Below are 13,576 nucleotides of genomic sequence, written 5' to 3'. Positions count from 1 at the left end.
GCAGGACAAAGGCCCCTCGCGGAGCCCTCAGAACGGGACTGGGCGAACGGACCGCAGCAGGTGCTTCCCTGCCCGGGGGTGTTGGGCCTGGCGGGTTCTGGATGTCCTGGAGAGCGGCCCTTGCCCACAGGTCTGATGGGGACTCGCACGGTGGGGCAGCTGCTGGAGAACGTGTGCCTGCTCCTGGCGTCCCGCACCCGCGACGTGGTCAAGTCCGCACTGGGCTTCGTTAAGGTGGCAGTGGTCGTCATGGACGTGGCGCACCTGGCCAAGCACGTGCAGCTGGTGGTGAGTGCCCCTGCCCTGGGTGGGCAGCAAGACTGCCTCGGTGCCGCCAGCATAGGTCACAGGAGCTCAAAGCCAGCAGGTGGCATGCTTTTTCTGAGCGGCAACTGCTTCATGTGACTGGCCCTTGGTGAGCCCTGAGCCTGGCCTGGTGGGAAGGCAGTAGCACACTGGCCTGCCGCGCTGGAAACCACGAGGCTGACTGTGGATTCGGGTCCCTGGGTTGGCCTGAAAATACACTGGGCACACACACGTGTCCAAGCTGGAGGGCCCCGGAAAAGGGGACGGCAGTGAGAGGAGGGCTCGTCGAGGGTGCTTTTCTTTTTCTCTCATGTGCGTGCATGCTTTTTGTTATGAGTAAAATAAATTTTTAAAAAGAGAGAGCCCTGAAAGGAACCTAGTGGAGGAGAGGAAGGGACCCGGTGCCTGGGGTGTCTCTGATCACCCCCATGTGGCCTCTCCAGAGCCAGGGTTCTGCAGAGCAAAGCCCAGTGGATGGGCCACCCGTCATTTTATGCATAGGGAATCTGAGGACAGAGACTTCCAGTTCTAGGATCACAGGGCTAGTAGCCCTGCAGCCAGAACCGAGGCTCAGGGCTTGGATCAGGCCCCCTCCACAGGGCCCCATCTTGCTCTTTCTCATTATCCTGTGACCTTCCTGGGCAGAGGAGGCTCCCACGCTGGCTGCGGCAGGCTCTGGGGCCCTCAGTGTTACGGGACCCTTCTGCCGGCAGGAACCTCGCTCAGGCTTGCTGCAACCCTGACAGTCCTCCGACCCTCCGTGCATGGTACCCACCACCTCGGTTTCCCACTTCAGCTGGGCCAGGTCACATCAGATCTCCAGGTCCCTCTTGCATCTTCTCTTTAGGTCTGGCCTTTAGTTTGAGGCAGGTAGGGGCAGGTGAAAATCAGCACATCCTACCCCTGCCTTCCAATGCATGTGGCCTTCCCAGGGACTGGGGACAGGGAGAAGGGCTAGAGCAGTGCCCTATGTGAAGTCCATCTGAGGCCAGGTGGGCCCTGGTTGTCCTTACCCTGTTGGGAGACGCTAGGCAGTGAGGTCTGCACCCATATGTGTAACCCGAACCTGGCGGAGGGCTGCCAGCAGCCTGGCTGGAGAGTACTGCGGGGGTGGGTCCAAGAGTCCTGGTGGTTGGTGCTGTTAGAGGCTGTGTGTGAACTGCAGCATCAGATAGACCTGGGCCAATCCCTGCCTCTGGCCACTTAGTACCCCTTAATTGTCCGTGCCGCAGTGTCCTCGTCTGCGATTCAGGGTGACAACATTGTTGTGTTGATTTGTCCCAGGACTCACTGTGAACATACGTGAAGTGTTGGAGACTAGAGCTGTCATCTTGGGAGGGCCGTCTGGACCTGGGTGGGGAAGGAGAGTTAGGGACACCCCGGACGCCCAGGTTATGGAAGCACGGTTGGCCAGGACCAGCACTGCTCTGAACTGCCTTGTAGCTGGGCCTGCGTGTCCCGGGCCCCTGGTCTGACAGCAGTGGAAGGGGGGCAGGTGTTGTCCCCTGAAGCCCTGTTGTCTTGTCTACAGCTGGAGGCCATCGGGAAGCTTTCGGACGACATGCGGCGGCACTTCCGCACCAAGCTCCGGAACCTCCTCACCAAGTTCATCCGCAAGTTCGGGTCTGTGCATCTGGTGGGGATGGGCGGGGTGGAGCGTGGGAGGACATGGGCTTCCAGTCCCACCAGGGGCGCTACAGAGAAGGGGGCTGCACACCCCCCACCTGGGGGGTGTTCTCTGACCAGTGCCTCTCACTGGCCCTCTGTACCACCTCAGGTTTGAGCTGGTGAGGGGGCTGCTGCCTGAGGAGTACCACAAAGTCCTGGTGAACATCCGGAAGGCCGAGGCCCGGGCCAAGAGGCACCGTGTCCTGAGCCAGGCTGCCACGGAGGAGGACGAGGACGAGGAGGAGGAGCCCACCCAGGGCAGAGGCGACAGGTGCAACCAGCTTGGGGGCCTGGGACCAGAGCCTGCTCAGGCAATGCCCTGCCGTCCCCTGCCTCTCCTGGGAGTGCGCTGACCAGGGGCTTCTCCATCCTTAGCATTGAAGAGATTTTAGCTGACTCGGATGGTGAGGAGGACGAGGAGGAGGAGAGAAGCCATGGCAAGGAGCAGCGGAAGCTGGCTCGACAGAGGAGCCGGGCCTGGCTGAAGGAGGGTGGTGGCGACGAGCCCCTCAACTTCTTAGACCCTAAGGTGGCCCAGCGTGTCCTCGGTAAGCAAGGAGCTACTGGCGAGAGCTCCGGAGACAGGCTTGCTTTGGCACTGCGTTCATGGCGGGTGGGGGCGCTGCTGTGCCAGGCCAGAGGGCAGGAGCCGAGAGGCACCATTTGGGGCATGGAGCCAGCTCACTAGTTCTGGAGGGTGCGAGTGGGTAGGATGGCTTTCCACCACCTCATGCCCCGTCTACACTCCAGCCACACAGCCCGGGCCAGGCCGGGGCAAGAAGAAAGACCACGGCTTCAGAGTGAGTGCCGACGGCCGGCTGATCATCAGGGAGGAGGGGGACGGCGACCAGGTGGAAGAAGAGGAGGCCAATAGAGGTGAGCGCCGCTGTCCTGGGGGGCTGCTGCTTCGAGCCTGGGCCAGCGCCGTGCTCAGGTCTACACAGATGGGGGCAGCTTGTACCCAAGGCACCTTTCTCCAGCTTGGGGTTTCCTAAACTTCCTGTACCACACAAGGAAACGTGGTCGCAGCTTAGCCATGTGCACAGGGCACAATGCCTAGTTCTCTGGGCGCTCTGGGAAGACGGCCTCCCCTAGGTGAGCAATATGCTGGTCTACCTCCCTTCTGTTTCTTTCCTTTCTCTCTACTCCCATTCCTCCTGTTTTTTAAAACACAAACTTGGCTGAGGCCCCAAAGCTCAGAGGCAAAAGGAGCTGGCCAGGCCCTCCCTGTGCCCAGCCCACATGTGGTGTCATCCAGGGTCCCTCAGGGTCATGTCCAGAGGCTTGCTGAGTCTGCCCGGCCCCTCTCCGCCAGCCGTTCATGGGCAGGAAGTGTCTTCCTGTCTGCTGCTGCCCCGCCTGCACTCTCACCAGCCGTATCTCACTGACGGCCCCGCAGTCGGGGATGCTCACTGACCACATCTGCCTGTCCTACGGAGTGGGGCCGTGGGACTGGAGGGACGGCATGCACGGCTCTCACCCATGTGTGGTGCTGCCGTGCCTGGCTCGCCTCGCCCCTTCGTACCTCCCAGTCCCCGCTTCCCTCAGCGCCAGGGCATTCCCGAGGCACGGACATCCCCGCCCGCTCTGCCTTTCTGAGCTCTCCCTGATCTTTTTTATTAGTTTCTTGTAGGGCACGTGCACTGACCAGAGAGAGATGGAGAGTGAGAAGGCGCCACTCGGGGATGCCATCTTGCAGTCCCTTCTCCACTGTCCTCTTGGGATTGGGGGCACACATGCACTCACGCACGCCCGGCTGTTAATCCCGATTGTTAAGACCAGCTCAGGTCCTCTGTGCCTTGCCAGGGCACCTCAGCCTTTAGGCACTGTCCCTGAGAACACCTGCCAACCCAGGGACTGCGGCTTCAGCACTTCATTTCATACTGTCTGACTCTTCCCTCCGGCTGACTTGTTTCCTGTTTCTTTACACCCCCCTCCTCGCTGCCCAGCAGTGTTGGGGACACCAGGTCTCTTCTCTGTTCACACTAGAGTGTGTGTGAGCCCACCTTGGAGGGGCAGGGACGGTCGTGCGTGACCCCTTCTCCCAGTCCACTAGCCATCAGCTCTCAGGCTCTCAGTGTGTGCCGAGTGTGTCAGGCCGACCGAGCTGGCAGTCAGACCACCACCTCCGTGTGGGATCTGGCTTTGAGTCGCACATGATTGTGGCACCACAGAGCCCGCCCCAAGGCAGCAGGTTTTCTAGCCGGAAAATGAAGGGGCTGTGGGGACTGGAGGAATGCCTGACTCCTTGGGAAACCTGGGGCTCTCTGGGTCTCAAAACCATATTCACTTTGCAAGTAGGGTCACTTCCTTGAGGGGCCACTGTCCCTGGGCCCTAGGGTGGGAAAGGGAAAGGGGCAGTGTTCAGGGGTCTCATCTCTCACAGAAAGAGGACATGGGTCTGGAGAAGGCAGGTTTCTGGGGCTGGAGTTGTCGCCCCTCAGCCTGGTGAGCCAGGAGGAGGCAGGAGGAAAGGGGGTGTGGGAGCTTCCCGAGTGCTCACAGCTGTCCTTGACTCCAGGCGAGGATGAAGAGATGGCCGACCTAATGGAAGACGCGGGCATCAAGAGGGTGAGTAATTCCTACAGTGGAGGGCCAGGGCTCAGGCCCAAGCCCCACACCTTCTCACCCCCATACTCACACTGACACACACGCACACGGCACCTGCATCGCTTCCTGAATGCTCCGCGGATCCTCGAGGGTGTGCCCGGTGGGGAGTCCAGGGGGCTAAGGGGTGGGTGGAGTGCTGACGGCTCTGTGGGGCCGGGGAGGACTCAGATTCCTCTAGAGCACAGCATATGCCTTTGCTGGCCGTCCAGTCGGAGGCGTGTACGGTACAGTCCAGGGGGTGGCACTGGCCTGCACGCTGTGGAGCCAGGGCCTCTACATGCAGGGACACGCGCTACCAGGCCTTGTCACCTCGCCTAGTCCTCATGGAACAGGGACTCTTCATCTGTTTCCAGAGGAGATGTTCGGAGGTAGATAGCCTACCTGAGGTCATGGTGCTCAGTAGATGCAAACCAGAGATTTGAACCCTGGCTTTCCAGTCTTCTCAGCCCAGGAGTTTAACCCCCTGTGACTGTCAGCCCATGAGAGCCGGCGTGCTGTCTCCCAGGAAGGAGTACTGACTCCCTGGACTGCCCCACCTGTCAACAGAGACCCGGCGTTCACATGCCCAGTGAACATCGTGGGGACACTCCTGGGGCAGTTTCTCCTTCTGTCCCCAGGGCCACGTCTAGCCTCCAGCCTTCGGGGCATTGCCTTAGGTGATGGTGTCCGGAGGGACACACACAGTAGTACTTGTGTCTAAGAGGGAGGCTCTGGGGTCCCATCTTGGGTTTATTTGAAACTTTGGAAGCCTCAGTTCCTGGGGTTACAGGCAGATAGTGCTGCAGTTACTGGGACCCTGATAAGACTGGGCATGTAGGGGCCAGCAGATGGCGTGGTGGTTAAAGTAGCTGGATCTCACATGGTCAACTCTGCAGTTCGAGTCCTGGACCCAATACTCAAAAGACACACCAGGCACATGTGCATGTGGGCCCAAATTCCTGAGAGGAGAATGGAGAAGGGGTTGCAGCATGGCCAGTTCCCCAAGGGCTGATTTCTCACTTTCCCTCTCTCAATCTCTTTCTCGTGATCACTCGCATTCTGTGGCAAAAACAAAAAAAAAGAAGTGGGCATATCGAGTTGAGCACAGCAGCTGACATGACACGCTCCCCAGACACATTTGCCCCGGGTGGTACAGTGCTGCCTGCCTGCTGTGGCCCAGGAAGATTGTTACCCGAGTACTGTACCAGTGCAGACCTGGCAAGAACCAGTCGGGGCGGGCAGCTGCGTGCCCTCAAGGCCCTGGTGCGGCAGCCGCGCCGGGATGCCCAGGAGCAGTAGTCGTGCCGCCGACGCACACCGCCCCCCACATCCTGTTCTTGTGCAGGGCAGCGCCTCTCCCTGGCAGTTCCTCGTCTCCTCGGGCAGAAATCTGCCGTCCGTATGCCCGTTTCCTGGTGGCGGCAGTAGGCTGTCAGGTGCATGTTTCCCCAGGCCTGGGCTTACACCTGGCCCCTGTGCAGAGTGCTTGACACTTGGTGACACCATCTAGGCTGTGACTTTTAATTTTTTTCTCTTTACTGGGTTGTCAGAAAAATCATGACATATTTTTTCATAAAAATGTAGAAAAATATGTCATGATTTTCCCAGCGACTCAAGTTACAAAGGCAGCGTTTGCTCACCAGTGAGAGAGGAACAAGGAAAAGTCACCCAAATCACCCCATAGGTGGGGTGACCACGCCACAATCCCTTCTCCACTTTGGATTTGAGGCCCAGCCTGTTTTTCAAGCTGCCAAGTCCAGGACTTGAACCATACAGTTGACCATGTGGGATCCAGCCGCCTTAGCCACCATGCCACCTGCTGGCACAATTGTGACTGCTCTTATTGCCGCTGTTCATTTTCATCGGAGAGCTTCTAGTTGAGCCTCCCTGCTCCTTCAGGATGTCTTTATGCACGGCTTTGCAATCCCTCACAGCTTCCTTATTTCCAGCCTGGGAGCTCTGACCGTGGTCCTCTCTGAGGATGGCCCAAAGCTCACAGCAGAGCCGGACTAGGTGGACACCTTGTCCTGAGGCTCTGAGAGGGCCCTAGGGTGTCCACTCTGTGGCTGGCTCAGGACTGGTCAGCATCTGCTCTGAGATCCCAGAGGCCTCTCTCCCAGCAGTTGCCAAGTCCGGCTCTTCTGCCTGTAGCTGTGGGAGTGTAAGAGGCTAGGGTACAAGTAGTGACCCCCCCCACCAAAGGCCAAGGGTCTAGCTCAGCGGACTTCTGTCAAAGTCATGCCTACTCCTGGCTTCTTTCTCCCCTGGAGCCTGCTCTGCTGGGCTCCAGCCAGCAGGCCTGCTGTCCCCATTTCAGACACAGTTGGTGTGCTTGGCCCACCCCTCTCCTCCGACTGACCCCTTTACCTGATGCCTTCCCACTGCCCAGCTTCCCAGCCCAGAGCCTGTGAGTTCTCGGCATGGATCCTGAAGGCCCCAGAAGCTGCAGTTTCAAGAGGCTTCCTGAGTTCAGGCGGGCAGAGGCCGCAGTGTGGGCGCCTACCCAAGCTGGCGTCTCCCCGTGTGACTCCCAGCCCACCTGCCTCGTAGCAGTGCTCAGTCACTTCTGTCGTGTGCAGTTAGCGGGTCAACCCGTCCCGTGCCCACGCTCACAGCTGCTAGGGTGGTAGTGCTGTGGAGGGATAGGAGCGTTCTCCCCCTGCCCGAGAGCCTAGGGAGCACAGGGGCGGTTCCTCGGTGGTGTCCAGGCCCTGTGTCTGAGAACGGGGTCCTGTTTTCTAGGGGTGTCTGACCCTGGCTCTGAGAAGGGGATCCTCTTCCTGGGGGGCACCGAGGGCCTGGGTCTGAGCAGGGGAACAGTGAGTGCGCGTCTGTGGGAGGTGCAGCACTGGGAAGGCTGTTCTCGGAGGCGGGTCAGGGTGGCTGGGACTGAGCTGGGTCAGTGCCAGGCAGCCATTGCGGCCCTCGGTGGAGCTCTGTGTGGGCACCTGCAGTCAGGACGTGGTGAGGGCCTCACCCCAGCACCAGCTAGCCACGTGGCCTTGGGAAGCCACCTGCCCCCGCTGGGCCTCAGTGTCCTGGTCTAAGCGGGGAGTCACGAGCTTAGAGAGGGTCCCAGGTGCTCAGCGTGTTCCTGTCGTGGTTGCTGTTGAGGATGAGGACGGTCACGGCCGCCTCTCGCTCACCTCCTGCTTACTACCTTTTCACAGAAAAGGCACCAGAAGCTTAAGCATGGAAAAGAGGCAGAGGAGGAGGAGCTAGAGTTACCACCTCGGTACCAAGGTAAGGCCTCCCTGTGCTCTCAGACATGCCAGTCCCTGTCACCCGGTTAGGTGGGGCTCCAGGGGGCCAGCAGGGCCTGAGGCTGCATAGCCTGGCCACACCGTCGGCCCCCGAAGACTGGCTGATAGGACACTGAGGGCCCGGCTTGGGAGGCAGGGGTTAGAGCTACATGTGGAGTGCCCATTCCTCTGGGGACCCCTGCACCCTAGCTCTCTCTCCCGGGTCTCTGTGAGGCTCATAGCCCACCCATAGCTCTCTGCCGCTCCTGTCTACCCTGAGAGCTCTGGCCCCGCATCCGGCCTGTCGAGGATAAGGGCCTGGCCAGAGGGTTCCCTCTACATTTGATTTTTGGGCCACAGATATTGCCCACCCAGGAGTAGCCACTGAAAGTGCCAAGGTGGCTCTGCCCCGTCCTCCCAGGGCATTCCCACAGGGCCCTGAGCAGACCCCTTGCTGTGCATCGGGGTCCAGGGCTCCTGTGGGGAGTCTCTGACCCGGCAGCAGGTGGGTCCTCAGCCCGTGTCCTGCCAGGCTCCTGTGGCCCCACAGGCCAGGCCACGAGGTGAGAAGCCTGGCTCAGCACTCTCTGCTCAGCTCTGAGGCCTTGGCCTAGTCTCACTGCCTCTCTGAGCTTCTAGTTCCTCATGTACAGAAGGGTTCATGCTGGCCGTCTCAGTCCTCCCAGTCGGCCCTGTAGGCCCTGCCCATAGCAGTACAGAAGTCCAGGCCAGGGCTGACCTCGGATAAGGACCCTGACCTCTAAGCCCACTTTCCCCCTGAACAGTGGGTAAATAGCTACTCTCCTATCTGGATGTGAAGCCCAGGCACGGTGAGAGTGGGAACGCCTAACGGCTTGTTTTACAGACAGATCCAGAGAGTTACAAGACTGGGCCAGCAGGTAGTGTAATGGTTATGTCGCTGGACTCCCACGTAGCTCACCATAGATTGAGTCCCAGACCCGGTGGCTTAAAACTGATGCTGGGCATGTGTGCATGCATGCCCAAAACCCTGAGAGGAGAATGGAGAAGGGAATGTGGTGGGCCATCCCCCCGGGGGGTGATTTCTCGCTGTGTCTCTTTCTCTCTCTGCCTCTCCAGTGAGTGCATGCACCCTATAGCAAAAATCTCTCTTTAAAAATAAAGTTAAGAGACTATGCCTGAGGTTAGAGCTGCAAGTAGCAGACCTGGGAATTGAACTGGAGTCTGTCTGATGTGAAAACCCATGTCTTTCTCCTAGAACAAACAGAGCAAATTTAACTTTGGAGACCATGGGTTATTTTTGTTGGTAGAAGATACGTATGTTCCCAGAGGTCACTAGGAGGCCTCTGAGGATTAGAGTCAGCCTGAGGGGTCCAGTGGCCTGTGGTCATGTGGGACAGTCCTTCAGCAAGGAAGGTCTTACCTTGGCCAAGTTCATCCGCCCCCGCAGCCCTGCGTGAGGAGGGGCCATGGCCTCCTGCAGGAGGAGGTGCCCTGCCTAGCCCAGCTCACGGTCTGGTTCTCCCCACAGCTGGAGGCTCCGGCATCCACCGGCCTGTGGCTAAGAAGGTTGCACCCGGGGCTGAGTACAAAGCCAAGGTGAGTCTGCGGGCGGGGGCCGAGAACCTCGGGGAGGAGCGGCTCAGCTGTGCTCCTGTCCTGGAGAGAGTCTCTGGAACCAGAGGCCGGGGGGAAGAGGGACTCACTGAAATCTGAGGCCAGGCTTGGTGGTGGCCATCCTGGGCTGCAGGAGCTTTTCGGCACCACCTGAGACAGAGAAGGGAGGGAGGATTCGGGACCTGTCGAGTTGGGGGGTAGGGGGGAGCCCCACACTTCTGACTGACTTTCTCTGGGTGAACAGAAAGCGCAGGGCGACGTGAAGAAGAAAGGCCGGCCTGACCCCTACGCCTACATCCCCCTGGTTAGAGCCAGACTCAACCGCAGGTACAGGGCAGGGGCGGGTACAGGGTGTGCACCGGGCAGGAATGGGGTGGTCTGGGGTGTGCTGAGGTTGGGCAGGGCCTGGCAGGGACAGGCTGGGGAGCTCAGTGCTCAGAGAAGAGAGGGCTTTGCCCTCTGTGTTTCAGTTTAGATGGTGTCTTGCTGGGTGGTGATCCTCATGCCTCAGCCTCCTGAGTGGGGGACAGGCACGTGCCACTGTACCCAGCTTGTTAGGATCGCTGGGAATCAAGCCCAGGCCTCCCACGTGGCCTCAGCCTGCTGAGCAGCAGTGCCCACTGTGCTTGCTCAGCTGGGCTGGAAGTCATCATTTTAGCAGTTTTGTGTAATCCGTATTTCTAGCTGCCCTGGTGGCAAGAAGTTTGAGTTTGGCCATTAAGCAAGGCTCTCAGGTAGGTGTGTGGGTATGTGAGCGACGAACCATGGGAGAGCTTTGGAAGCTGGCGTTACCAGGGGACAGAGGGGCCTGGATGGGCATCTAAAACGCTGCTGAGGGCTCATTCAGTAGTAGCACAGCACTTAAGTACAGAGCGTCGAGGGCCGAGTCCCACACAGCCGATTGCAGCTCGAACCCCTGCCCTGGTGGCTCAAGAAACATGCCGGGCCTGTGCATGTGTGCCCCAAATCCTCCCGGATAGAGACATGAGGAAAGGGGCTGCATAGAGCCACATCCCACTGCGGGTGCTTGTCATCTCTGGGGAGTGCACGTGCCCTCTGGCAGTTACAAGAAGATAAGCAAGACAAAACACTTCCGCTAAGTAGAAGGTCCCTCTAGTGGAAGGGGTGGTGGCTGGAGTGAGCCCAGCTTCTCGTGTACAGTAGGGAGGAGGGTGCTGCTTCTGGGAGATCACGCTAGGTGGAAGGGCTGAGCTGCGTGGTCTGCTTAGCTCATGTGCTGTGCTGACCCGTTGTTTAAATTTAGGGGAGGGGGCCTGCCAGTTCTCCACGAGATGTGACCCTCTTCCTCTTCCTTGTCCCTGCAGGAAGAAGGTGAAGCTTCAGGGACAGTTCAAAGGCCTGGTGAAGGCCGCTCACCGGGGCGCCAAGGCGGGGCACAAACTCCGCAGGAAGGATCGCAGGTCCTGAAGTGCCTGGCTGGGCCCCCCGAGGCCCCGGCACTTCCCCAACACCCTGGGACTCTGGCGGAGCCTGGACTCAGAATGGCTAGTTGGAACCAGTGCTCAACTCCCGGAGACGCCCAGGATTTTGGAAGCTCCAAACAGGAACCAGCCTCTAGAGCCATCTCTGGTGTGCAGAGATGGGAACGCGGCCTCGCTGCCTCTGAGCATCCTGGTGAGGGCCGTGCTCCGCCCAGGCTGGCCGTGAGCACAGAGTGGACAGCCCTGCTGACCCTCCTGCTGCTCGTGGCCGCGTGCCCTCCCACCATGGCTGTGGTCTGGTGTGTGAGTCACTGTGACCAGATTCAGAATAAACATGCGTCGTCCTGAAAACACTATTGGCTGGCCCGCCGCCCACCCCAGGGTGGGAAGGGTACCAGCTACTGGACCCCTCCCCGTTCAGCCGACATCAGCGCAGGGGGTGGTGTGGTGTTTCCCATGGGCCAGGCCATGAGGCTTGCCAGGAGTGCCCACACACATCAGTGGGACTCCCTAACTTCACTTTACCAGTGAGAAAGTGCTGTGTACGGGTCAGGAGTGGCAGCCAGGGCTCGGGGGCTGGACCCTGGACCTTCAGTGGAACGCCGGGCACCAGAAGGAGGCCGCCGGCTGAGGATGGCAGAGCTGCAGCATTGGCTGCCCCTGGGCCCCAGGCTCTGCCGCATCTTTGCCCATTGACTTGGCAGGTGCCTCCCAAGCCCCTCCATGTCCGCTGCACGGCCTGCTCCATCCCCCTGGGTCTGTTTCCTAGACCCACCTATGCAGCGTGGCTCGTGGCCCAGCTGTGTTGGGCAGGAGCAGAACTGGGACTGGTGCAGCCCCCTGCTTCTGAGCGCACTCACCTTTCAGCCCAGGGTCCTACCTGGGGGCTTCCCCAGCGGGCACCAGAACCAGAGACCCCGGGTGAGGGGTACGCTTTGTCCCTGACACCATCCTCGAGTGTTCCTGTTTCAGTCTTCCCCCGTGGGATGAGGCTAGTGCCCTCGGCTCTGATGATGCTTCCAGGAGGCCCTGTGTCCCTCACGATGACACATCCCACCTTACTATACCATCTCAGTCTCTAGGGGAACCGAAGTGTTAACTGGCCCCCAGTGCCCTCCCAGATTAGGGTATTTCCTTCCAGTGACTAGCTAGGAAGCTAAGAAGAGCCACACTTGGCCCAGAGCTGGCGCTGTGCACATGCCATGTTTGCAGAACTCAAAATGGAAAACAAGCGAGAAAAGCGGTCAAAGGGGTAGCTATTGATGTGCGTGGTGACCCGTGACCCCCTTTTCACTCCCAGATATGAGCTCCGTCCACTGAAGCTCATCCCAGTGCTCCCCTGTGCCCTTCCCAGAGTACAGCATGGCACCAGGATAGCAGGTGTGGGTGTGAGTCAGTTGCCAGCACTGCTCTTGAGAAAGTGAGGCCAACCTGCTTATTAGAGCGCTTCCCAAGGAGCTGTGTTTTCTTTCAAAGGTAGGAGGGGCAGGTGACCTAGTGAGGTTGGTGTTAGTGATGTGCCGAAAGCTGTGTTCTTTTGGAGGTTGACTTCAGGTGCAAAGTATTCAAATGCTCTTGATGCAGAGGCAAGAATACATCTGTCCCAGAAGCCAGGTTCTTAAAACACCTGTTAGGAAAGTGCTGCGTTTGTTCCACAGCAGGGAGTGGGGCGATCTCGGGATCACTCATCAACACAGGTGTCACTGGGTTTCGGGGTAAATAGGAATGCTGAGAGCAGGCCAGCTGGTGGTGTGGTGGTTACGGTGCTGGCTCCCACATGGCCGGCTGTGCGGTTCCAGGCCTGGACCAGCAGCTTGAGAAGCACACCAGGTACTTGTGTGTGTGTGTGTGTGTGCCCAAGTCCTGAGGGGAGAGGTGGAAAAGGGATTGCAGCATGACCATGCCCTGTAAGGGGTGGTTTCTCACTTTCTACATTTCTGGTGAGCTTACCTGCCTTTTGGCAAATTAAAAATAAGGAAAAATGGGGGCCAGCAGTTGGTGTAATGGCTATGTCGCTGGACTCCCATGTAGTTGACTGCGGTTCAAGTCCCGGACCAGGCACATGTGTGTGCACACCCAAAATCCCAAAGGGGAAGTGGAGGAGAAGGGATTGTAATTTGACTGACCCCCACGGGGGCTACTTTCCCACTTGCCTCTTTTCTTTTTTTTGGAGAGGTTTTTGCTATAGGGTGCATGCACTCGCCAGAAAGAGAGACAGAAAGCGAGAAATACCCCAGTGGGGATGGCCACTCTGCGGTCCCTTCTCCTTTCTCCTCTCAGGACCTTGGGCACGCACGCACACGCACCCACCGTGAGTTCAAGCCACTGGGTCCGGGACACGAACTGCAGTCGACTACATAGGAGTCCAGCGACATAACCATTATACTAACTGCTGGTCCCCCCACTTGCCTCTTTCTCTCTCCCTGGTAGGCACAAGCACCCCTAGCAAAAATTACATGACTAAGTAAAATCAGGAAAACAGTGGCAATGACAGCCTACCGACGAGAAACCCACCTTTTGCCCAGGCTACTTCGGACACCAGTTCAGTTCATACACCACCCTGCAGCCTCGGCGGTTGTAGTGAATGTGAGTGAGCAGGGCAAAGGAGTCGTGCTTCAGCGCATGCGTGGTGCTGTCATGGAGGCGGGACAGTTTTAACTTGGGATACACCTGCCAGTGGGGACCATGCCCTGTTCTGGTTCGTGCAGGAAAATTGGACCGTGCCCTCTGAGA

The 13,576-nt window shown here is 59.0% G+C and overlaps 1 protein-coding gene across 1 annotated transcript in view; it reads left to right on the top strand.

Moving 5' to 3' along the window:
- RRP12 (ribosomal RNA processing 12 homolog) overlaps positions 1–11,196 on the top strand; it is a gene marked incomplete at its 5' end in the record, with an annotated part of 36,089 nt that extends 24,893 nt beyond the window's left edge. Inside the window, 10 exon segments of the mRNA XM_014591176.1 lie at positions 131–288; positions 1,838–1,929; positions 2,084–2,245; positions 2,350–2,522; positions 2,725–2,850; positions 4,496–4,545; positions 7,734–7,806; positions 9,316–9,383; positions 9,646–9,728; positions 10,727–11,196. Of these exon segments, the coding sequence (XP_014446662.1) occupies positions 131–288; positions 1,838–1,929; positions 2,084–2,245; positions 2,350–2,522; positions 2,725–2,850; positions 4,496–4,545; positions 7,734–7,806; positions 9,316–9,383; positions 9,646–9,728; positions 10,727–10,829 (1,088 nt within the window).
- Between the last annotated feature and the right edge of the window lie 2,380 nt (positions 11,197–13,576).

This window comes from Tupaia chinensis, unplaced genomic scaffold (assembly GCF_000334495.1).
Source record: "Tupaia chinensis unplaced genomic scaffold, TupChi_1.0 Scaffold000539_1, whole genome shotgun sequence".
NCBI lineage: Eukaryota > Metazoa > Chordata > Mammalia > Scandentia > Tupaiidae > Tupaia > Tupaia belangeri.
The sequence above is the reverse complement of the archived record's forward strand: the minus strand, read 5'-3'. Positions and strand labels throughout refer to the sequence as shown.